The 24,137-nt window shown below is 42.7% G+C and overlaps 1 protein-coding gene across 1 annotated transcript in view; it reads left to right on the plus strand.

Moving 5' to 3' along the window:
• Positions 1–21,997, plus strand: part of CDH20 (cadherin 20) — a 119,468-nt gene extending 97,471 nt beyond the window's left edge. Inside the window, exons 7-12 of the mRNA XM_056483915.1 lie at positions 3,305–3,558; positions 6,908–7,044; positions 9,555–9,676; positions 11,567–11,684; positions 18,768–19,019; positions 20,390–21,997. Of these exons, the coding sequence (XP_056339890.1) occupies positions 3,305–3,558; positions 6,908–7,044; positions 9,555–9,676; positions 11,567–11,684; positions 18,768–19,019; positions 20,390–20,889 (1,383 nt within the window). The 3' untranslated portion in view covers positions 20,890–21,997. The remainder of the gene's footprint in view (positions 1–3,304; positions 3,559–6,907; positions 7,045–9,554; positions 9,677–11,566; positions 11,685–18,767; positions 19,020–20,389) is intronic.
• The last annotated feature ends 2,140 nt before the right edge of the window (positions 21,998–24,137 follow it).

The raw sequence follows: 24,137 nt of genomic DNA on the forward strand, positions 1-24,137 counted from the left end.
TAGGACTTCTAACAGGGGCCAGAAAGCCAGAATTTACAGTTTGCAGTTACTGACAAGACTGTTGCTTGTGGTGTTGTGGCTACTTATCACAGCCTACTAATCCCACAAAATGTTGAGCACCTCCTGAAGATTTACAGTCCTTCCAAGCTCCCTGCGTAGGAGACTGATGCTCACCCTACCTTCCTCTTCTCCCTGCCTTCCCTTTTGCACTGCCCATGGAAGGCAGGGCAGTGGGTTAGCCAGCCAGCACAGCCCACAAGAGAGCCCTGTCCTGTCCTGCCTTCTTCCCCTGACGTTTCCTGATCAATCACTTTCTCACAGTGGGTCTTGCTAAATTCCCCCCTGCATGGTGCCACCTCTCAGTGCCTGTGTCAGCACTGGCAGAATGAGGACAAGGACAAGGACAAGGACAAGGAGCACTTTCCATGGGCTGCCTCTCCTCTTGGCTGTGTTTTGCAGCATGCTAAGTTCACAGGAGAAAGCAGCTTGCCTGCCCTGCCCATGGGTCCGGCATTGGGAAGAAGTTTGAATGCACCCATGGGAGACAAATCTGATGAGAGGGACAGTAGTGTTGAGGCCTTAGCACAGGAGAGAAATGGGAGGGAAAGTCATCTTTAACAATGAAGGCAAATAGGAACATCAAAAATGTGATAGTCTAGCACACTTGTCTGATTTTTCTCATTTTTCAAACTTGATCTAGGTGATCATGTGTTTTAATAATGTAATTGGGTTTTATAGCTGCTAAGTGTGTCTGTGATTTAACTGCTTTTTTTAATAACTTAGCTTTGTAGTGTACATGCAATGTTTCTCATGCAGTTTTCTTCACGTGGGAAAAAAATTAAATATAATGGCCTCTTTCTTAGTATATGCTTAGGCTCCTTTGCATTGCACATTCCTTGGCAGATGGACAATAAATGTTGCTTGGTCCTGTGAATATCTTACTGCTAGTTTCACAGTGCATAAATATTCAACTGGTAGACAATAATGACTCTGCAGCCAGGGATATTACATCTGTAGACCTCACCAAACCCTTGCTGACAAGTGCTGTGCCTGCAGTAGTCACTGATGTACCAGGTGGAACTAAAGGCAGCAGCAGCAAGTTTCAGATTACCTGTTTGTAGCTGTTGCCACAGACTGCACAGTTTGTACTTCATCTTCACAGTTTGTACAGCATCTTCAGCAATACTGGACCATCATATCCCCAGCACATGAAACCAGTTCCCATTCCAGTCTTCATTACTCATTTTACTAAATGCTGAGTGATTTTCAGTTTTATAATTTCAAGAAGGCCAGTCTTTAGTCAGGCATTCCTATGCAGGATGTCAGTACTGGTAATTTATTGTGAAAGCACGAGCTTTGATATGTCACTACAACATTCCCACTTCTGAAGAAGGAAGCTGTTGTGTCAGCAGACAAGTACTGGAGGCTTGACTGAGTTCAGGAGGTGTTTTGAGGCCCATAGTAAACACTGCTGGCATGCCTGAGCATGGAAATCTTCTGCTGATTCTGCATAAACCAATGCACACCTCATGGCTGCAGAACTGGCCAGCTGCCCCATTGAGCATGGCAGGAAAGAAATGGGTTATGACTGGCAAAGGAGAACTTTATTGCCACAGTAATGATCTTTGCACCTTTGACTTCTAATTACTTTAGCACCCTCCTTCTCTTTTATTTTCCTGCCCATCCCCGTGTGTCAGTCTGGTGGCTGCTCCTCAAATAGAAAAGCTGAATAGAAGAAGCAAAGGGGTCAAATGGGAGCAGCAGACATCTCACTGCAGTCTGGATGAACTGCTGCTGTGTGTGGTAATTCCACACATGAGGCTCAAATCCTTATGTCCAGATAAAGCTGCTCTTTTTGAAAACTATTCATATGGCAAAGAGGGGTGTGCCCCACTGGGTGACCCAGTGATTAGCCATTTCTTTCCTGGCACAAACTTTGTCTTGCTCAGAATCTCTGCAAGCTAAGGGAATTCATCTCTGCTGGTTTTCAGCATCAGATCTCCACAGATTATTCAGGTATTATTCAAATGTTTGTGACCATTTAACTGCAGCACAATTGCTTGCAACTTCTGACTGCAGCTTGAGAAATGTGACTGTATCCTCTGTGAGCTGTACTTCATCTGGTGACACTTTTTTTATATTTTGGACTAATCCGTCCATAGTGTTATTCTAGTTTGTCAAATCCTTACAGTTATCTCTTACCAAGTCTGGTAAGAAGCACATTAAATATGGAATTTTTCATTCAGTTCTAAGAAAGTTTTGGAGACACCTTATTTTCTTCAGAGATCTGTGAAAAAAATGATGGGAGATGAAAAATTTGTTTATTAAGAGGTTCAGTGTCAGCATTAGTTACTTCTATATCCATGTATACCAAATAAGTAGTTTTATCTAAATAGGAAATCAAATTCATGTAACTACTAACAGAGGAAGCTGGCCCCCTTTATCCATTCTCTCAAGAAGGAAAATAAAGGGAGAAGGGAAAAGGGAAGAGGGAAAAGGAGACCATTCTCACTCCCTGCTTCAAATAATACTTGAGTATTTAATATTTCACATTTCATATGAAGTGAAAGAGTTCCCACAGGAAGATTTCAGGGATACTTTATAATTAAGTGGCTTTGAAATGAAACTGTTCTCTAGGCAGGGAGCAGATTCAAATCCTAGCACTCATTATACCTGGAGGATGAACCCATATTTAGGATGCTTACTGAAAGGAAGAGGTGAAAAAATCTCACTTCTAGGAAGGACGGATTATGGATAAGAACTGGAACAAGAACTTGGAAGAGAAGCTGACCATGTTCCCTGCTCCCACTGGAGCCCTTTATCAGCTTGGCAGATGGGGTCTTGGAGACAAGACTCCAGTATCCTCAGGGAAAAAAAGATGCTAACTGAGACCTCTATCTCCTGTGTGAGCATCCTTGTACCTGCCACTGGGCCCATTTTTGAGGGACCAACTATCTTATCTTATTTTCAGGTACTCCCATTACTGTGTGTTTCTTCATGCATTTTCTGCAAAGTGGCATAAAACATGTTGTATGAATCACAGTGCAAGGATGTGTGGTGGCTGCTTACATTTTCATTTTAGCAAGAAGAATTAAAGAATGTATTTTGAAGTGATCTACAAGTATTTCTCCTGGCCTTTTCAGCTCAACTGTCAAATAAAAGATAGAAAAAGTATACAGTACCATTTCTAATGTTACTGTCTTTCAATGCTTTTTCTGCATCTGCAAATATTTATCTTTGTTGCACTTGAAATTAATAATGATATGGCTCAGTGTGCCTGATGGTAGATTTTTTTTCCCCTCAGCCTTTAAGTTTTGAGAGCAAGAAAAGTTACACCTTGAAAGTAGAGGGCGCCAACCCTCACCTGGAAATGCGGTTCCTGAACCTGGGTCCCTTCCGTGACACCACCACCGTCCACATCAGTGTGGAGGATGTGGATGAGCCTCCTGTGTTCGAGCCCAGCATCTACTTCGTGGAAGTGCCCGAGGATGTGGAGATTGGGACCACCATACAGATCATTTCTGCCAAGGACCCAGATGTGACCAACAACTCCATCAGGTCTCTCTTCTCTTTGTGTGTTGCCCCACGAGCACTCCTTAGTACGTCTGGTTGCTGGGGCAGTGATAAGTGAGAGGGACTCTCTTTCCAGCCAGTAGTAGTGATGAGTCGGTTTAGCAAACCACACCTCGCACACTGAGGGCTCTGTCAAAGCAATGCAGGAGCTCTCCCTGTTCTGTGGTGTGGAGGACATCAGCATCAAGCCTTGCAGTGAACCAGTCAGGCATGTCCTGATAGTCTACATGAAAAATAAATCCCAGAATCTTGCCTTTGGTGGCACAAAACCTGACAGCATGGCTGAGAACTCACTGCCATCCTGATGTCAAGGTGATCAACTTGCTTGTCCTTTCTCTCTCTTCTCTTTCAAAGCTTGCCCTTGTCAACAAGCTCAAACGCACAGCTACTTTTGGAGTAGATTGAATGCATGCTAATAAATATTCAAGAACTGCTAAATTATCTAGTGTCTGGTCAAAGATGCAGAGCTAGATATTCCCATAAGGCAGTAACAAAGGTAAAGGTGTATTTACAGTCGTGGGAGCTTCATAACTGCAACTCAGCAAGGAGCCAAAGAAGCAGATTTGTGTGATCATAGCACTCTTCTGCATAGTGGCTGCCAGCCACTGCCAGCCCCATTTATCAGAGGAGGCTGTTCTTCTCCAAGGCCAGCCCACACAGAAATTTTCACTACCTGCAGAAGCAACTAGTGACTGCACATTGATTATCCCAGCAGGTTGGCTGCTCCTCTCATCTGAGGGTTTTGGGAGTTGAGCTGCTATTTCACTACCCATGCATTGGTCCAGCTTCTGAGATGTCTGTGTTCAGGAACAGTCCTGGGAAATACAGGAGGGAGTTGAAACATTGAGTATTAGGATGTTTTTAAGAAAGTAAAATCTAAATGAGCAATTCTGTGGGCTTCAGCTAGGACATCTGCGCAGACACAAAGCCTGTTCATAATGGTATTGCACTCTGTGTTGCTGGTCTAATTATTTTTTCATCTCTGCTACTTTAATATACCTATCTTTTCTTCCTTCATTATGATAAGGTTATCATACTTCTCATGAAATTGTCTCAAATTCCTCAGTAAAACTATTATACTGTCGGCATTGCAATTTCATTACCCTAAACTTTTTTCCACTCGCATCCTATTTTGCTGATTACTGTCTGGCATTATCCAAACCCTGCAATGCAAACAGCTCTCTGCTAATCTGCTTAAAATAGTATAAGAATAATTCTGAGGACTATCAGACGGTAGAATTGATCATTGTTATTTTTAATGAGATTTTTCTTAGGTTTTTTTCAGAGCTTTGCAGTGACTGCCCTTGATGAACAACACTCTATAAAGCACAGACTCCATCAACAAAGATACATTAAAAAAAAAAAAAAAGTTGTAAATACGCATGTTGTAACTCTGTTCCTTGACAACTTCCTTCTTCTTTTCTCCTCACCTTCTTCCTTTTCCACTGCCCTTTCTTCCCTCCTTCATTCCTTCCTTTTTCCCCATGCTGAGGTAAAGAAACAAATTTTAAAAGTAAGAATAAATACACTTTGTAATGCTATCTAAAATGAGATACTAAGAAATAGTTCTTGCTTCTTCTGTGGTCTCCTCCATTCATTCCAACTCAGTGCAGTATCAGTCTGGCAATGTTTTAAGCTTGCACTGAATTCACTTTGCACAGGGCAAGGCAAGATAAGAAAGACAATAATCCCAGATAAATACTATGTTGCACAAGCTAAAATCCATCTGAAATTTAAACTATGATCGGGCTCAAATCCTCACTTTCCCAGCATCCAGTACCTGGTTCCCACACTGTGAAATTCGGATGGCTGGAAATATGCCATGATTGCTGTTAAATGATTCAGGAAGATTATCTAAGTGGAAACAAGTACTCCTGTGCAGGAGCAGGTACTATTAACAAGAGAAATTAGCTGGAGAATATAGAAAAAGATCCACCTTGATACCGGTGCTTAATTCTGAACCACTAATCATAAGGCTTTATTCAATTTCAGATACTCGTTGGCCTTAAAATGTCAGAGAGAAATTCTTTTTATAGCCCTCATACAAGAATAATTATTATACTAAAATATAGGAATAGTCATTGTCTAAATAAATCAAATGCCTGAGAATCCTCTTTATTTAAGAAGAGATAGGAAGGACTGGGAAGGAAAGGGATACAAACCTGCCATCCCTTCCTCTTTGATTGTTCTGAAAAAGAGTATAAAAGAATTTCCCAACAACATATCTCAATAGTGTTTTATATCCTGGTTTAATAAGTGCCTATATAAAGATAAGGCTGTCATGCTTGTTCCAGTGAACGCATTCATGCTGAAAGGAGAAAATTCAGAAGAATGAGCCCTGTTCCGTTCATCCTGTCTGTTGTGACTAATGCTTTCAATTCCCACCCACTCTGATAAAAGAACCAACAAAAAGGACTGTAAGTCTGGGCTCTGTTCTAGGCTGTGACATTTGCCTAGGCCTGTGTGTGGCTTTGGCCAAAATATCCCTTACCATGCTAACAGTCAGCTGGGAAGGCAGCTTGCACAAAAGTGCTTTTAAGAGCAAGGCGATGCCTGTGAAGGATACTGAGTATTTTACACACCCTGCGAAATCCTCCCTCTGACCAAGTACTGCACTGATCTCTGTCAATCAGCTGCCTCCCTGCCCAGGTTTTCTGGCCTGCAGGCACCACCACAATCCCCCATTCACAGGTGCAGGAAGCTGATTCCCAGCACTGAACTGACATGACATTGGTCAGGCAGGTTCAGTAATTATGATGAATCAGCCTCACAGAAGGAGCTGGTTTTCTGACTGGATGCTGTGAGCAAGCTACGCATCATCCCCCTTGTGCTGACACAGCTCCATCAACAGCATGCTTCAGGATGCAAGAAGGAGAGAGTACAGAGGAACAAGGAAAGGAATGGTTCCTCCTCATCAGCCTAGGTGCTCAGAGAATGAGCTGATCTGGAGCCCTTTTCGTCCTGTCTGAATTTGCCTAGGGACAGGACATAATTATTTCTCTTAGAGAAAGAAATTATACTCCTCACTGGCAAATTTTCTCTGTAAAGCAGATGTTCCTGCACTGATATGTGCCTTATTTTGAGGCTTCTTCCTTAAAATCTTCCTGTCTTCCAGCTTCATTCAAGTAGTACTCACTGTTAAATGCCATTAGCCACTGAACTTTTTCCAACATCTCATTCTGGACCTATGCAAGTCAAAGGAGCACACAACTGTGTTGTGGAAGAATGTGCATCTGCTTTGTAGAACACTATCCCCATTGCTGGGATACTTTGTTGGCTATAACACACAGTTTTCACAAGGGTTGCATGATATTTTTCCTATGTGCTCTTGCAGATACTCGATTGACAGGAGCAGTGATCCGGGACGGTTCTTTTATGTTGACATTACATCAGGAGCACTGATGACTGCAAGACCTCTTGACCGGGAGGACATTTCTTGGCACAACATCACTGTGCTGGCCATGGAGCTGAGTAAGGAGAATGCAGACTGTACATAGATTAAAGAGATGCAGTAGACAAAGCAAGCTGAGAGACCTGAATTCAAAGTTCACATATTGTTATGCACTGAGTGGGAAGGCACATTAAGTGAATTGCTCCTCTGACATCAACAAGCGAATGCTGCATTTTATTTATTTTTCATGCTCATTTTCACAGGGTGGTGGGAGGCATAGAGGATGGGAATTAAATGCAGAGTCCTTCTTTTCAATTCATTAGCATCCCAGAGATTTATTTAAAACTCTTCCTGGTGTGTTTCTGGCAGAGTCCCCTCACTTCTGAAGGGCTAGGCAGCTAAAGCAAATACTGCAAAGGCTGCACAGCTGCTAGAGCTCCCAGTCCTGCCTGGGAGGATTGAGTGGTGCAGGGACTGGTAGGCAGCAGTGATCCTACACTGCTAGGTCACTAGTTGAAATCTGCTCTGGTTCAGCAGCAAGTAAATGACATCGCCATCTGCTTGCTACATAAATAATTTGGGGCCGAGTGCTTTGGGATCTTTGAGTGTGCTGAACTCATTATGCTTTTGGGTTTTACAATGAGCTAAAACTCAGCTCAGGATTCATCTGTGCCGGGTACTTTTCAAGGCTGTGAGAAGAAGGAGATGCTCATTTCATAGTGTCAGTATGAAATTTTAGCTGAGTTTGAAATACTGACAGATGTGAGCTTCATAAAGGAGCATCAGATATATATGCAAATAAAAGGTTTTCTTAGTCTTCACCTGAAATTCCCTCAGTTCACATAGCTTTTGCTCAGGATCTCAGTTCATCTGTGAGGGGCAGCAGCTTTTCTGCAGCTTGGTGCCAATAGCTGAGTCATTCCTTGTGTCTCAGAAAGCTTCCTGCACATCTAGGCTGTGCCAGAGGTATGGGGCACTTTGAGAGGAACAAAGTTTCAACAAGCTTGCCCAAATTTCAATCGGCCAGCTTGAAAGCAGGGGGAATATTTCATAAAAGCTGGAGTGACTCTGCCACATATTTGCATGCTGCTACAGCACATTATGCCTTTCTGTGCCCTTTTAAGTAGTGAGAGGGGTTGAGATGATGCGATTTCACTCCCATCTATTTTGGCACTACTTTTATTTTCAGCCACCAATGGCCATTGCAATTCCATGAGTCTGTAAAAGCTGCCCCTGTAGCAGCAGTTGAGGGTGAGAGCAATAGGAAGGCATGTCTTCCTTTGATTCCCTTTCCATCAATCCTCTGTCAGTTTTGCTCTGTACATGTGCAGCACGATATTTTAATTTAGTGAATAGTTTCAAAAATGTCATAGCTGTGCACTCCTGAATAAGGCCCTTAGTGCTAAAGATTGGATCAATTATTTCTAAGAGTGTAAATGCAGGTATTCATCTGCCACAAGAACAGGTGTGTTAGCAAGAGGTATGTGTGCATATGTGGGAAGCTGAAGGGATTACATTACAAATCAGGGAGAAACAACATAGATTGAGTATTATCTCAATGACACAATGTGACACATTGTGGAATACAGTACAGTGAACATTTTAAAAAATTCCAGAGTTTATGTAAACTCTCTATTGTTTGCATGAATATATCATTTCTTGCTATAAAGGGAGATATATTTGGAGATAAATGTAAAAAGTGCTACAGCTGAAAAGAAGATGAGAATACTAATATAAAAGAATGTTCTTGATGTTTGCACCTATTCTGATCCCTTAATATTTTAGTTTTCTTTCTGATAACAGTTTCATTTTATCATTAAATCAGGGCGGGGGGGAGAAGATGATTTGGGGCAGACAAGCACAGCAAGAAAAGCAAATTATTCTGTAGCCACTTAGTTTAGAATTTGTGAAGATATGTGAAAAGATATACAGATTTACTGGCAAAGAAAGCTAATGCACCAGTGGGACAGAAACATCACAAATGATGTCATGCAGAATGTAAAATTTTCATTGCAATTTTAAGCTTCACTGAAAGCTTTTCTGTACAATTTCATGTGTTATTACATTTTAAACCCCTCTGTACAAACTATCAAAGACTTGACACTATTTTTGAGTTCAAGGAACATAAATTCTGAGCAAAAGCATATCTGAACAGGAGATAGAAACTGCCATTTTTAACAGGTTCTAAATAACAAGTCTATCCTTAAAATGGTACCTTCCTAATTCATGCCACCAGTAGGGAGGCTCAACAAACAGCATTGCCCAGCTGAAGGGCAGTAAAAAAAATAAGGGGCATTGTCTAAAACCTTTGCTCTAGAAATAGTTCATTGAACTGAACCAGGTTGAAGGTTTTTACAGGATTTGTTTGTAAAATATGTGATTAGATGGGAAGGCAGGCTAGACAGAGAGCAGCATTTGCAGCTTCACTCTGAGTCACACAATACCTAAGCCACCACAGCTCCCCATGGGAAAATGTGATTTAACACAAGCTAGTAGTGGAAAACCTGCTTTACCTCTTGAGCAGACTGAGGAACAGCCTGTTCCCCTTGCCATATGTTGCCTTTCTTTACATTAAACCTTCTTCTTCCAGATAACCCCTCACAGGTGGGCAGTGTCTCTGTGACAGTGAAAGTCCTGGATGTGAATGACAACGCACCAGAGTTTGCAAGATTTTATGAAACTTTTGTTTGTGAAAATGCCAAAGCAGGCCAGGTAAGAAATGTTTGTAACACCAGGGGTTGGGAAGGGCATGCTGTCCTACATGGAAGCAGCATGCCAGGAAAGTGAGTGTTGGAAGGAGGGCTCAGCTACTCACACGTTTCATCTGAGCTCCTAACAGCAGCCGTCTGTGCTTCATTCCAAAAGCAAACATATTGCACTGGAAGGAGCACCACATATAGCACCTCTTTTGTTTCTCCTACATTTCTTTTATTCTCCCAAAGTAGATTCTAGGCTCACTGCACAATACATTTCATAGCTGAAATAAAGCCTTCCCTAAGGCATGTGCCAGCAGGCAAACAGCCAGTGTGTCCTGTAGCAGCATCAAAGAGAGGAGAGTGTTATGAGAAGTGCCACAGAATCAGCCCAGGCCACGTGTGACAGACAAGACTTACTACTAAATGTTTTAAGAGCATTAAGCACACCTGGACTTAGGGGAGCTGGACATAACTTACTACATCAGGTTCAAAGGGGTGCCAAGCAGAATATGTTCTGGTGTGAACTGAAGATGACACAGAGTCAAAAGCAACACAAGACTTCCCATTGCAAACACTCTAAACCAGCACCTTCAAGCAAGCGGTGAAGACTCTGCTCCTCTCCCTTCCAAAACCCATCAAAGCCCTTGAACAAGGTCACCAGTGCCAGAGACAGACGTGAGCTCTCCCTTTCCGGACCTGTTGCAAGCTCTGCTGCTGATTGTTTGTGGGGAGCCACTTCTTGCTCCAGCACCAGGGTCCACAGTGGGGACTGGTGCCTCCTCATGCAAAGCTGACTAGCTTTAGTAGCATTTAAACACATACACACACTTCTCATGATCTGTGAATGAAAAATTATGCAAGTAATATCACTGTACGTCTGCTGAAGCTTCTCCCAGCTGTGTGAAGCAGAATGAAATCACTGCTCACTGCTGGGGTAACTGTCCTTACAACTATCAAATATAGGATATCTTTGTCTCAACAATTTACAGAGGTCCTTGCCTAGACTGTTTTTCCTGGTTTTGAAGGGTGAGTGTCCTAGGTAATAAGCTGTCTACATTCAATATTATTATGAATACTAATCTGGACTACTTCCTTCAGCAGAGAATGCTAAATTTTATTGTCACATTTTAAAAAGTTCTGAAATCAGTTTTAAGGTGGTGAAAGAGCCTTTATGGGTCTGACATTTGCCTTTGAATCCCAAAATAACTTTCAAGTTAAAAAAAAATACAGGTGAAGATTTATTCCTTCTCCAAAAAAATGCCAGCATGTTTATTCAGACTTATTGTGCTTCAAGCTGTTAGAGCTACTTTACAAAGCCTCTATAAGTGAAGTAACAAATCCTCATTCTGGATTTAGCATTGTCTTCGTTTCTTTAGTTTGGTATTATTTATTGCATATGCATTCTGCATGGCTGGCTTTTCTCTCATTTCCACTGACATCTTGGGAAGAATTTTATTGATTTAAAACTAAAAGAGTGGCAAAATAATCAACCTGAAGTCCTTTTCTACCTGCATAATGAAGCTGAAAGTAAGTATGATCTTTCTTACAAGCTCTCTAATGCACAATGAATCTTCTAAAAAACCTGGGCCCCCAAAAGACAAAAAGAAATGTGCAACAGAAGATAGGGATGCACGAGAGGAAAGCATCTGTTATTTGAGGTAAACTGAGTATCTCCTTTGTTTAAAAGTAATGTGCATGACCACAGCAAAACAGATGACCCCTGCAAGCTTTTGAGTCTCTTCTTGAGAGAAGTTGTACTTCTGGGAGGCAATTTTATTCAAATGCTCCAGTTGCTTATATTTATACATATATACATACATGTTATCTGTTTGTTTGTTTGTTTGTTTGTTTATATTATAAATATCTTGCTTCTCACCTGTTTCTATTTTTCTCTTGTGTTCTGTAGCTGATTCAGACAGTGAGTGCCATCGACAGGGATGACCCACAGGAGGGTCAGCACTTCTACTACAGCCTGGCTCCAGAGGCAGCCAACAACCCCAACTTTACTCTAAGGGACAATCAAGGTAATCAGAGTGGACACAGACAGTTAGCTACTCTAATTTCAAATGCCTGAGTTGGATTTGAGAAGCTGTGACTTACAGTGGGTGGTAAGACTGCCATTTCAAGTAATACCAAGTGACACCTGCTCCTTACAGGCAATAATAAAATGACAAACTATTTAATACACTTGAAGGTTATATGATATTTTCTTCTCTATAAATATTCTCTAGCAATAGGCCCCTTTTTCTTTTTCAAGGAAATGTGCCAGTGTTTTGTGCAAATTCAGGTCTTTTGGTCAGGCTGCAGGCATCTCGGATTATCGGAGTGGAAATTGCATTTGCTCAAAAGGAGACGCTTAAAGGTAGGATAGTAACTGGAACTAGAAGACAAATCTGAAGGGAATTACATTGCTCTTTTTTTGTACTCTTCATGTTTTCTCCCAGGCACAGAAAAAGGGAAGTTTTTTGTACTGTTCCAGTCTTTTTCCCCAAGCACTTTTTTTTTTCTTTCTCCTTGCACATCCTCATCTCCCTAGAGAAAGAGGGAAGTAGGGAGGACTCACAGAGCCTTAGGGAGGTAACTTGGTGTACAGCTAAAGGTCTGTGTAAGATGACCTAAGTAGAAACTGAAACAGCAGTGGGAAGATTCATGGAAAATCACTGGCGTTTGAATATTCTAACCAGCGGAATTTTATTCTTTTGGGAAAGCTTTGGTGGTTTTGGAGCCTGCAGGAAAGTCCTGCCAGAGCAGGCCTTTGCATGACTGCTGTTGATAGATGATCTCCATGGGCAGACAAGGTCTAAAATCAGGGCCACACCAGCCTTCATTAGGAAAGAGGGATGACCTTGAGTGACCTGGTGCAGAGCTTTGAAAGTCAGTATTGAGGGACTGGGTTTCAGTGTGAGTTTAGTGCTTAAAATACCACAAATCAGCAAGCAATTCCAGAATAGATGGGGAGAAAGACTGGCCACCTGCAGCATCCATGGCCAGCCTCCAAGCCTAGCCTTGCTCACCACACGACTACTTGTCACACCTACTTCCATAAGCCCCTATCTGAGCCTCTCCAGGCATATGAAAGAGCAACAGAAAGTCTTATAAAGAATCCCATGCTTTCACTAACCAAACATGTCTTAAAATATGCTACTTGCAATGTCTGGAACTCTCCTTCACAGCATGCTAATGCTGTTTCATCCCAAAAGCATTTTTTTCTATAGTGTCCCTGAAGCCTCCCCATGTAATTTCTTGCATTTTTATCCCCTTCTTTCTCTCCGTGTCCTTTTAATTTGTGAGTATATATTGCCAAAATAAATGAACAAATATAACACAACAATTGCTAAAGCATTTGGTAAAGCAAGCTCATTTCATCCTTAAGGCATTGCTCTAAAAAAAGAAACTCACAAAACTCCCAGCATCAGATGCATTTTTTCTGTCTAAGGCCATACTTGCAATAATTTATAGTGACAGCAGTGACTGAATGGCTGTGCTTCCCACTCTCTATAAAATACCAGTTTTTCAGATAGATAGATAGATAGATAGATCTGTGTATGTATAGATACTCACAAGAAGCTTAGGGTACTATTAGTTATTAATTTGAAATAAAAATGTTAAGTATCAAACCACTGACTATTTGAACGATCCACATAGTAAGCCATATAAGAAGAATAAGAAGAATACTAAGCTTTTAGAGAGCATCCAAAGGAGGGGCATGAGGATGGTGAAGGGTTTGAGGGGAAGATGTATGGGGTGCAGTTGGGGTCACTTGGTCTGTTCAGCCTGGAGGAGACTGAAGGGAGACCTCATTGCAGCCTATAATTTCCTTGTGAGGGGAAGCAGAGGAGTAGGTACTCTTCTCTCTGGTGACCAATGACAGGACTCAACAAGACAGCATGAAACTAAGTCAGGGGAGGTTTAGGCTGTATATGAGGAAGAGGTTTTTCACCTAGAGGCTGTATGAGCACTGAAAAGGCTATCCAAGGAAGTGGTAACAGCACCAAACCTGTCTCAGTTCAAGAAACATTTGGGCAAAGCTCTCAGGCACACAGTGTGACTCCTGGGGTATCCTCTGCAGGGCCAGGAGTTGGACTCAATTATCCTGATGAGTCCCCTACAACTCAGCCTATTCTATGATTCTATGATTAAGGGTTTATTTACTGCCTCAGCAATTTGGAGTGCAGTAGTCATTTCAGTAAAAGTAATTTATGCTTATATTTTCATCTAGGGGCCACTAAGAACTATATAAATCATATCACTTAGGCACAGAGGGGGTAGCTATACCATTTGTCACAGGGTGGCTAGACAAGAAACAGAATTCACTTTGCTAGTCACAGTCTGTGCCCATAAACACAAGGCAGGAATGCTTCCCAGGCTGTGGGAAGGCACTGTTAAGATTAGCAATTGTGCTGATTACTTGGTTGTCCAGTATAGCAATAAGAGAAACTGCAAGATGTGTAGCCTTCTTGGCAACAATTAAAACCGTGATTTATACTGAGCAACAGATAGATCACAGTTTGCATTCTGATGAGCTGTTTTACATATTTTTTTGGCCCTGGTAATTTTAGTCTCTGAGAACTTCTTCAGTCCATTCATTCTTTGCATATCTTCAGCAGACAGAGAAATCCTATTGTTCTCCTTTATAGATGGGGATCTGGGGCAAGGAGAAATTAAGCTACTTACATGCTGGGTTCTCTTTGAGTTCAGTAAAATCAGTGAGAAATAGACATGTTAAGTAGCTGCAACAATCTGGGCACAAATGGCTTCTCAAGGCTTTAAAGGATAAATGTGATGAAGCAGGAAATTAAGCTGGATTCTCCCATCTCTCTGGTGTCTACTGTAGGGCATTAGCAAGCCATCCTCTCTCCACCTTCTTCCAGGTGAGACTATGCTGGGAAAAAGTTAGAGGTTTGCTGTAAGAATGAACAACAAAATAAGCTTATTGCATTTCCAGATTAAACTCTCAGCTGATCTTCTCTTGAACCTTAATCACTGCTCTCCATCTTTGGGAACCAGGAACTGTTGAAGAGAGAAGCCTTTTTAATAGATGCAGGATCAGGATCAGTCATACCCCAACCAGGTCTGTCACTGGAAGCCTCTGGCAGTCCTTCACATTACAATTAAATTTGTCCTGGGAAAATTTTTAGCTATTTCTGCCTTCCCTAAAGCTGTGGTCTACTTCACACATGTAAGCAGTGAGCTGAAAATCCTCAAGGAAAGGTGTGACTCTTTCCCCAACCCAGTTGTGTCTAGATTGCCTGCTTCCTTGTGTTCTTTCTCCCACTCCTGGTGGAATATTTCTTTATATTATTCCTAACTCTTCATAATTATTACAATCCATTTTTAAAATCTAACAGAATTGTCAGGCTGATCATCCCCAGTTCTTCTGCAGGTGTGTACAGAAAGAAACCAAGTGTTTCTTGTGTTTCTTGCGAGAAGAGCAGTAGTTAGCTCTGATCTCAATGTTGGGACCTGCACAGTGGTTCATTCCCCTAACCTTTCCAGAGAGGTACATCATTTCCAGTGAGGCAGAAAATGGTGGTCCATGGCTTGTTCTCACAACCACACAAAGACAACAGCCTGCATGCCTGTGGGAAACTAGTTTTCACATAAATGTGGAACCAGCCATGCTGCAAACTTCAGCATCTCTGCTCAGTGTTGGAGCTAAGTGCTGCCATCCAGCCCCCTACAAGCCAAAAGTGCTGTGTTGGAAGATGGGAGGAAAAATATTGTGCATTCTTATCATGCCTGCTTTTTTTTTTTTTTTTTAAATATAATGGGGCTTTCATATCCTCACAAGCCCTCTTCTCTTGATGGTTGGGGCTTAGCAGACATCAAATTAGGAATAAAATTGTGTATTCCAGTTTCTGCCATGCTGCATCACATTCCAGCATGTCCTTCACACTGCACTAGCACGTCAAATCACATTGACTTTTGATGAGTCACACAATAAGCTTTGGCATCAATGTATTTCAGTTGGAGAGTAACAGGTAGAACAACTCTTTGGGGATGATTTGGATGCCTGCCTAATACAAAGCAAAATGAAACAAAAGGCCCAAAATGTAAAGCTGGGAGTTACAAAGGGAATTTAATCACCAGGAACATTTAAGACTTGGATGATATGGTCAGTGCATCACAGCAGAAGGTATATATACATATATATCTTTCAATATTAGAAATTTTGTTTTGGCCTGAGAAAAGAATTATTAAAAACTCTTGAGATCTCTCACTAGCTGATTTTGCACAACTTCTGTCAGGTTCTCTGCCTGTGACTTCTTTTACAGGCCAAGTATGACCAACTCAGAATAATTAATTCTTTTTCCTCTCACAAAGAGCAATTTTATATGAAATTAAGGTTTGCTGTCACCTGAATAGAAGTTGTGACTTCTATTGTAAGTCGGTTTAAAGAAAGTGAATCTTTCCCCAGGAAATGGAGAAACAACCGAATTACTACAGTTAGAGTGACTCAAGTATTTTCATTGACATAGCATAAATGCAGGCACTTTGCCACTTTCTGCCTTTGGGCTTCTTTTCCTCATGCCAAAACTGGCCCAGTGATGAAAAGATGTGATGTTAATAGCCGTGGAGCACATATAGAGGGCACATAAACAGCCCAAGGGAGAGAAAGCACTTGTATGTGCCCCAGGAGAGAGAAGGGAAAGGTTTGAGCAGGCAAGGGCTCCTGTCCACATCACTCCCCTTGCCCAGGAGCCATGCTGATGGGTTTTGGGGCACATTCCCAAATCATGGAGTCATTTAGGTTGGAAAAGGCCTCCAAAATCATTGAGTTCAATTGTTAATCTAATGCTGCCAAGTCCACCACTAAACCATGGCTGTAAGTGCCCCATCTACACATCTTTTAAGTGTCTCCAGGGGTGGTGACTCAAACACTTCCCTGGATAGCCTTTTCCAATGACTGACCATCCATTCAGTGAAGAAATTTTTTCCTAATACCCAAGCCTCCCCTGGCACAATTTGAGGCCATTTCCTCTTGTCCTGTTGCTTGTTTCTAGGAAGAGACCTACCTATGTCTGTCCATACCCACTGCACATACTCAGAGCTGCGTTGCTATCAAACTTTGGGATTTTATCTTGCACCTGGTGGTTTTTCCTCAAAGCTCCAGCTCTTGGGATCACACAAGACACTACAATTTCACTATATATTTGCATGCAAACATGCAGCACACTTTTATATTTTTGGAGTAAAAGCTTGAAATATCATTGACATACAATAAAAAGACCCTGAGATTCTTTGTAAAAACATGTCACAAATTTAAATTAATCTTACAAATTGTGGAACCTGACATCTCAATACTTAGGTGTGCCTTTACTCTTTGATGCCATAAGATTTGCAGCACAGAATTTGTAACTTGGACCATAATTTAAGTTCAGGAGACAAGTCTGACTAGTCTAGCTTGAGTTTGCCTATATTCCATAGTTGGCTGTATATGATGCTCCCAATTTCCCTTCAGAAAGCCATCAAATCATTTTTGTGTCCAGACTACAGAAGATAATATAGTTGAATTTATCTACATGTAACCTGAGTCTCTACACTGAAAAAAAATCACCCATTATTTAAATCTCTAGCAGTGAATGAACACAGAAATAATAAGAAAATTGAAAACGTCTATGTTAATATTTTAGGTTTTTTCACAGTCTACTTGTGATCAGATTTCTTGCCATTCCCAGGCAGCAGTCCCATTGTGCCAGTCCACATGGGGACAGCTGATCAGCACCCTGCATTTTCAAGTATAGCAAATGTATATTGGTAACAACCAGGAGATGCAGATGACCAGACTGTGTGATCTCTATTGAACCAAGGGAACAGGAAACAAAACTAAGTAATAAAAGAAACTGCATTAAGATCATCTCCCAAAAAGTGCCACAGCATCAGTGCACAGAATCAGAGCTTGTAGGTCTGCCAAAGTGAAAAAGTATCTGTGTTCCCCATTAATCTATCCTAGCCCAAGCCTTGCAGACATGTTTGTAAGAAAGGACAATTTTTATGCAAGTTCCTTTAGACTCCTTGGTGAACCAGATCACATCAGAGACATTCAATCTTCAAATTTCTAAAAGTCTCTGAAGATACAAGGCTCAAAGTCAGCACTGACAAAATCAACACTCATCTCCAAAGAGTTTTGCTTTGGCATCCTGAGATGAGAATTGAGAACAGCTTCCTGAATACACTTTCCACCTTTTTTTCCACTTTTTTTTTAATTAGGAAGCTTGGTGCACATTCTGAGGAATTTGAGGGAGGAGATAGGAATTCAAATGCCACTGGTAAATTCTGACATTTAAAAAATCATGCTGAATGTGATTTTTATGAATATGAAGGAAAAAGCCCCAAAGGTAGGAATTTCCCTTGAAATGGCCAACAGCAACTTGCTGTTAGGTCACTCTTTTACTATTTTTGTCAGCAGCATCATTTTGATTCTTTTTGATTTAAGTTCTTATAAAAAACAGGCTGTCACACTAAATGAAGCAGAATGGTCAAATCAAAGCAGAATAATTCTGACAATGATGACATGAAGCATTCTGACTTTTTTCTATGGGAGAAGTACTAATAAAATTGCACGTATTTCACAGAAAAAAAATGCTTAGTTGAGAATTTTCAACTCAATGCTGCTTTAGGATAGCAAGCTGGTTTTTTCCTTTGTTCCCTTGTTGCCTCAAGCAGATGACCATGCCATGTATCAAAAACCACAGAGTGCCATAACATGTCCACAAGGGTTATATGCCAGCGTCTCCAAAATGGTGGCAGCATCTGAGATCTAGAAAAGCTGCTGAGCATAAACAAGCAGGGACAACAAGTTGCCTTTAACTGCTCATTTCTGTCTTGCTCTCTGAAAGCTCTCTTAGCTAAATCTGAACACTGTGAGTTTGCTCTGGGCATCTTGTATCAGAAGGAGTAAAGGCAACTCCTAAGGTGTGTATGCTGAGAAGAGACTGGAACAGGGAAGTAGAGGCAAAACGATTAGTAAGGAAATGATCAAAAAAAGAAAAAGAAGAGAGAAAAAAACTGGATGTGGGTCTAGGGCTGACTTTTTTCGTTGTTTCTCAGCTGAATGCATTTGCTCTGCACGCAAGCTGTTCTCTCTGTTTGTTTCCTGCCCCTAGACAACACGGCGTGGGTTTTGACGAGGCGCTCCGGCTTCCGGCAGCACGAGCAGAGCACCTTCCAGCTGCCCGTCGTGATCAGCGACGACGGGCGCCCGGCGCTGAGCAGCACGGCCACGCTGACCGTGCACGTGTGCAGCTGCGACCAGGAGGGCGCCGTCATGTCCTGCAGCGCCGAGGCCTACGCGCTCCCCGTCAGCCTGAGCCGAGGGGCGCTCATCGCCATCCTCGCCTGCGTCTTTGTCCTGCTGGGTACAGCCTTCCCTGCTTCCTGGGGGGACACGCTCCTCGCTTCTGGGCAGGGGCTGCTGGCCCACCAGAGGTGCAGGGCCCAAACACACACACACACATCTCTCCATACATGTACATGTAGACACACATGCCTAAAGGGCCAAATCAAGGACCCCGTGGTGCAGTCAGCTGCATATGGCTTCAGGCTCTGGACTGTGGGAATGGGGAAAACTATAGCCTGCAAATATTTCTGCTGGATGCCAAATGTGCTAAGGTGTCTGATACAACCATGCTTTCCTGCAAGGGTGTTACAGTGGGAAATATTGAGAGCTGTGGCTTGGGGCAGGATGGTTTCTCATCCTACTCCACAGGAAACAGTAGTGGTAAGCTCAGTTCCATTTTATCTTTAGGAGAGAGATATCCCCACCTCCATCCATTTTCCTTGAGACTACATTTAAATGGGGCCTTTGCTGTAGTAAAGGGGCTGAGTGTCTTGCACGAGTTTTGTCTCCACAATTAAGTTTCATGCTTTCCTTGCCCAGACATCCTATGTCCCCTGTTAGCTGTTGGTATCAAAAGTTCCCTTGTTCACTCTCTCAAATCATGTGATACTAGTTCAAAACACACACTTCCTGAAATTTCAAGGGACCTAGTTTGAGGAACAGTGCAGTAAGATAAGAAAAAAATTCTTTAAAAGTGCCTCGATTCTGGCTCTTCAAAAATTCTGGCTAAGTTCAAAATCTCAGTATCAAAAATCTTTGCTGAGTTCTAACTCCGGAAACAGTCACCAAGTGATGGCACATTTTCACTAGCAAAGGGCTCTGGTGCTGGTATGACCACTTCTCCCCAAGCTAATAAGCACAGCGAGGGCAAGGAGCACCAGCACTGCAGCATTGCAGGAAGCTTGCAGATAAACAAAAAATTCCTTGCAGCAGACTAAGGGGAGGCAGCTCTGCATTTTGCTGTGTAGGCAGACACATCACTGTGGTGCCTTAGCATCATCCATCTCTGTCACATGCAGTGGCCAGCCCAAGGCAGGCTGCAAAACTCACCCACAGAGCAGAAAACAAAATATCTCTGTGGCGCTGTGCTGCTGCAGATAAACTGTTACTGATCTCTGAGCTGGCTAGCTTAAAAGTGGCAAGCACCACTGGATATACATGTCCTAAGTGTCGCCAAGAGTCAAGAATTCAGGTGAGAAGGGGGACAGATTAGCAGGACCTCAAGCTACCAGTTTTGACTGGGGAGTGAGAGAGGGAATATTTCTACACCCCTCAGCCTACAAACACTCTTTAAATCCAAGGGGCAGGTTGGGCTCAGCCAGGGGGAAGTCTGAAGCCTGGCAAGATCTGCTCCTTGCTGACAGCCCGTGTCTCGCTTGGCTCCCGCAGTGCTGGTGCTCCTCATCCTCTCCATGCGGCGCCAGCGGAAGCAGCCGTACATCATCGACGAGGAGGAGAACATCCACGAGAACATCGTCAGGTACGACGACGAGGGCGGCGGCGAGGAGGACACGGAGGCCTTCGACATCGCCGCCATGTGGAACCCGCGGGAGGCCCAGCTGGTGGTGAGGAACCGGCAGGACATGCTCCCTGAGATAGAGAGCCTCTCCCGCTACGTGCCTCAGGCGTGCGTCATGGACAACAACGTCCACAACTACGTGCTGGCCAAGCTCTACGAAGCTGACATGGACCTGTGGGCGCCTCCCTTCGACTCCCTGCAGACCTACATGTTTGAGGGGAGCGGCTCGGTGGCGGAGTCGCTCAGCTCCCTGCAGTCGGTGAGCACAGACTCAGACCAGAGCTACGACTACCTGACGGACTGGGGGCCGCGCTTCAAGAAGCTGGCCGAGATGTACGGGGCCACGGACAGCAGCGGGGCTCTGTGGTAACAGCCAGGAATGGCAGAGGGCTTTCCATGTCACACGGTGTCCAGCTCGGTCCATTCTCATCAGATGCTTCCATGGACGTGGGTGAGGCCTCGTTAAAAATAGCAATACAGTGCTTGGATGAGAATGGGAAGAAGGTGCAAATGAAGGTCTCTCTGGATCAGCTTTACTCACTTAAATTAAGTCACATTTTTGAAACTTTGAGAAACAGAAGGAAGGAAGTTTTTTCCTGGTTCTTACAGCAAAATTGGAGAGCTCCACACCTGGAATATGGCATTGCTCTCTCTCTCTCTTCCTTTCTCTCTCCTTTGTACACGGCAGCTCACTGAGCTCTATACACCAGGGTTCAAAGATCTGTAAACTCCAGCTGTAATCTCCAACTCACTGAGAAATTGTCACCACAGAAGAGTTGCTTCCTACTGGTCTTTTTTTCCCCATTAAAACAGAAAAGAATTGCTTGCTAACAAAAGAAAAAAATCCACAAAGCAGAAAATTGAAGCTAGAATCTCAGAGGGCTCCTTGTAAACTAAACTCCTCCCTCTGTTGCTAACAGAGTTCTTTTTTAATCCTTTAGAAACAAGGCTGAGGTTGGGGGTTTTTTTCCATGTGACTGAGAGGGCTGGGGAAGAGGCTTTGAATTTCTGCTCTAGTTTAATGGCTGATCTGTGAGTCATTGGCGTTAACACTAATCCATCTCCTATCAAGTTTGTGTAAATTTATTCTTGACTCTTTAAAACCTGACTCTGCTAAACTGCTCAGAACAGAACCAGAAAATCTGCCTCTTTTGCACTGTAGATGTCTCTTCCATGTGCCAAATGTGAAGATTAGATTCTACCAATGAAAGCCAAATAAATTTTAAAATAAGAAAAAGCTATATTTGGTAACTACATGGGTTAGACGGGCTTTCCTAATCTGTGTGAGGTCAATCCAAGGGATGTTTACATACTGTAGATAACCTACTTGAACAAATGCAGTATTATAGACCAATAAATGGATGTAAGAAAATTACATGTATAAGTTTTGTATATTTGTTAATTTTGGTAATAAATATGATGTACTGCATACAGTACAGTACCTTAGCACCTCTTTTAATAAAAGTTAAACAGAAGGGAAAGTCTGATGGCAATTTATTGACTACTTTGCACACAGTAGTTAGTGCTTATCTGCAGCTTTATGTGCCTTGAGCATCAAGAAAATAATGGTTCATCAGCATCATGTCAAGGAGACAAGGCTTCAGTCTGCAGAATCGAGCAGATTGTCTGCTTCTTTTATCATTGTTCACTTGGACATTGCCCCTAGCAGTGCATCAGCCCAATACAGCCCACCAGACTAGTTACTTTTCTAATCAAATCACGCTGAGGTCAAAAGAAAGTCTTGCCTGATTTTTTGGAAACATTAAGGCTGGGACATTGATAGGCTTGGAAACCAGTTACACAGCCCTGACAGAGCCTCATGCCTTCAGAGACATGACAGACTAAGATAAAATATCCATTTATTCTTACTCTGCAGTCAGTTTTTCACCTGGACTGTCTCTTGTTTGCCTGTGTAAATGAGAAGAGCTAGGGAAATTACACAAGTTTAATGGAAAGTGGTGAAAGGCCTCTGAAGACGAATAGTCTGCAATGGAATTTGCAGGTTTATTTCTAGCTAAGGACTCTCTACACCTCCAATTGCCCAGAAAATAGATGTGCACACACAACCACCCAGTTACCACACTTTTACTGTGGGCATGCCGTGCTCAGTTCCTGTTGTAGATGTGCACAAAACATTGCAGCATCTCCTTTGCCTAATCTTAGGTTGTTCCAGTTTAAGACAGGAGCCTTGTTTCCATAGACTCATATAAAGTCATGCATCCTGAGAGCCATGCACCCACCAAGAAAAAAAGGTTTTAGTGACTTCTTGCTTGCTAATCTGATGCAATGAAAATCTGGGCCTTCAGAAACATAATATGCCAAGGGTTCTGCTTATCACCTGAACACCATTGCAGAAAGAGCACTGATAATTATTTGATGGTGATTCTTTTACTCATACCATAGTACTCACCCTCACATGTCATATTGATTTTAAAACATTAAACTAGAACTGTAGCCATCATGCTCAAGGAAGTAGTGTAAAGGACACAAAGCTGCTGTTGGAAGCCTGAGAAGCTTCCTCGCCTCCTGCCACCACAGACACCACAGCACACAGACATCTATTCCACCACTTCCCTGTCTGATCTAAACATTAATTTTACATATTTTAAGCAGATGCCTCTTTCTTCTTAAAGCCCCAGCTGTTAAAGCTCTGTAATCTTTCTAGGCTGTCCTCCACAGCATCAGTACACTCATTGCTGAAAGCCTTCCAGGGGAAGTATAAGTATATACCCCTTGCCATACAAGCCTGAAATGCACAGCAATGGCTTTGTCCCTCCACAGAGCTATGATTTGGTATTTTCAGACCATTACTGTCTCTCCCAGTACTCACAGTCTGCAGTAACAGAAAAGCCTCTAGATTGTTCTTCCTATCCTGAAACCATGATGGTTTAAATCTCCTATCGTAGGCAGAGTGGGAGGATGGGGTGTAAAAGTACAGTCCAGCATCATATTGCCTTCAACCTTCTGCATGCACTGAGAGTTTTCCCAGGATGAGCTGCCTCACAGTCTGTTTTGACTCCACAGAAGCCCCCAGACATGGGCTCTGCAAGACAGGGTATGCAGCAGCCAGGAGCAGCTTCCCAGGCTGTGTCCCCCCCAGTGTGGAGAGACCAGCAGCCCTTCTGCTAGGGGCTTGCAATCATGCCACAGAAGAATTCATAGCCCACCTTCCTAGGCTGCGTGTCAGCATTAGGCTCTCTGATTGTCCTCAGGTTTGCCTCAACTTGTGATCACAGTCAATAGCTCCACAGCTTGGTGTTGTGACACTTACCAGCTGGTGTTTAGTAGGCACTTGGCAGCCTGGCGCTTTATTTTTTCCATTTTATGGAACAGGTGACAGTGTTTCTGCAGTCTGTGAAATCTCTATGCCAACAACCAGCACTTGCATCTATCACACTGCCAAAAACAAAACTGAAGAACCCTCTGGTTTTGTTTATGAGATAAGAAAAGGATCCATTTTCAGACACATCAGGGCTCAGCAGGCCCAGAGTAGAAGAGAAGACTCCAAGCCCAAAGGAAATGCATGGTGCCACAGACTGTCAGTGGAAGAAGCACACTGGTCACACAGGCCCTCAGCCTCCTGCTCAAGGGCAGGCCTGGCCAGGTATATGAACATTT

The sequence above is a fragment of the Oenanthe melanoleuca genome, chromosome 2, assembly GCF_029582105.1.
Source record: "Oenanthe melanoleuca isolate GR-GAL-2019-014 chromosome 2, OMel1.0, whole genome shotgun sequence".
Classification (NCBI taxonomy): Eukaryota; Metazoa; Chordata; class Aves; order Passeriformes; family Muscicapidae; genus Oenanthe; species Oenanthe melanoleuca.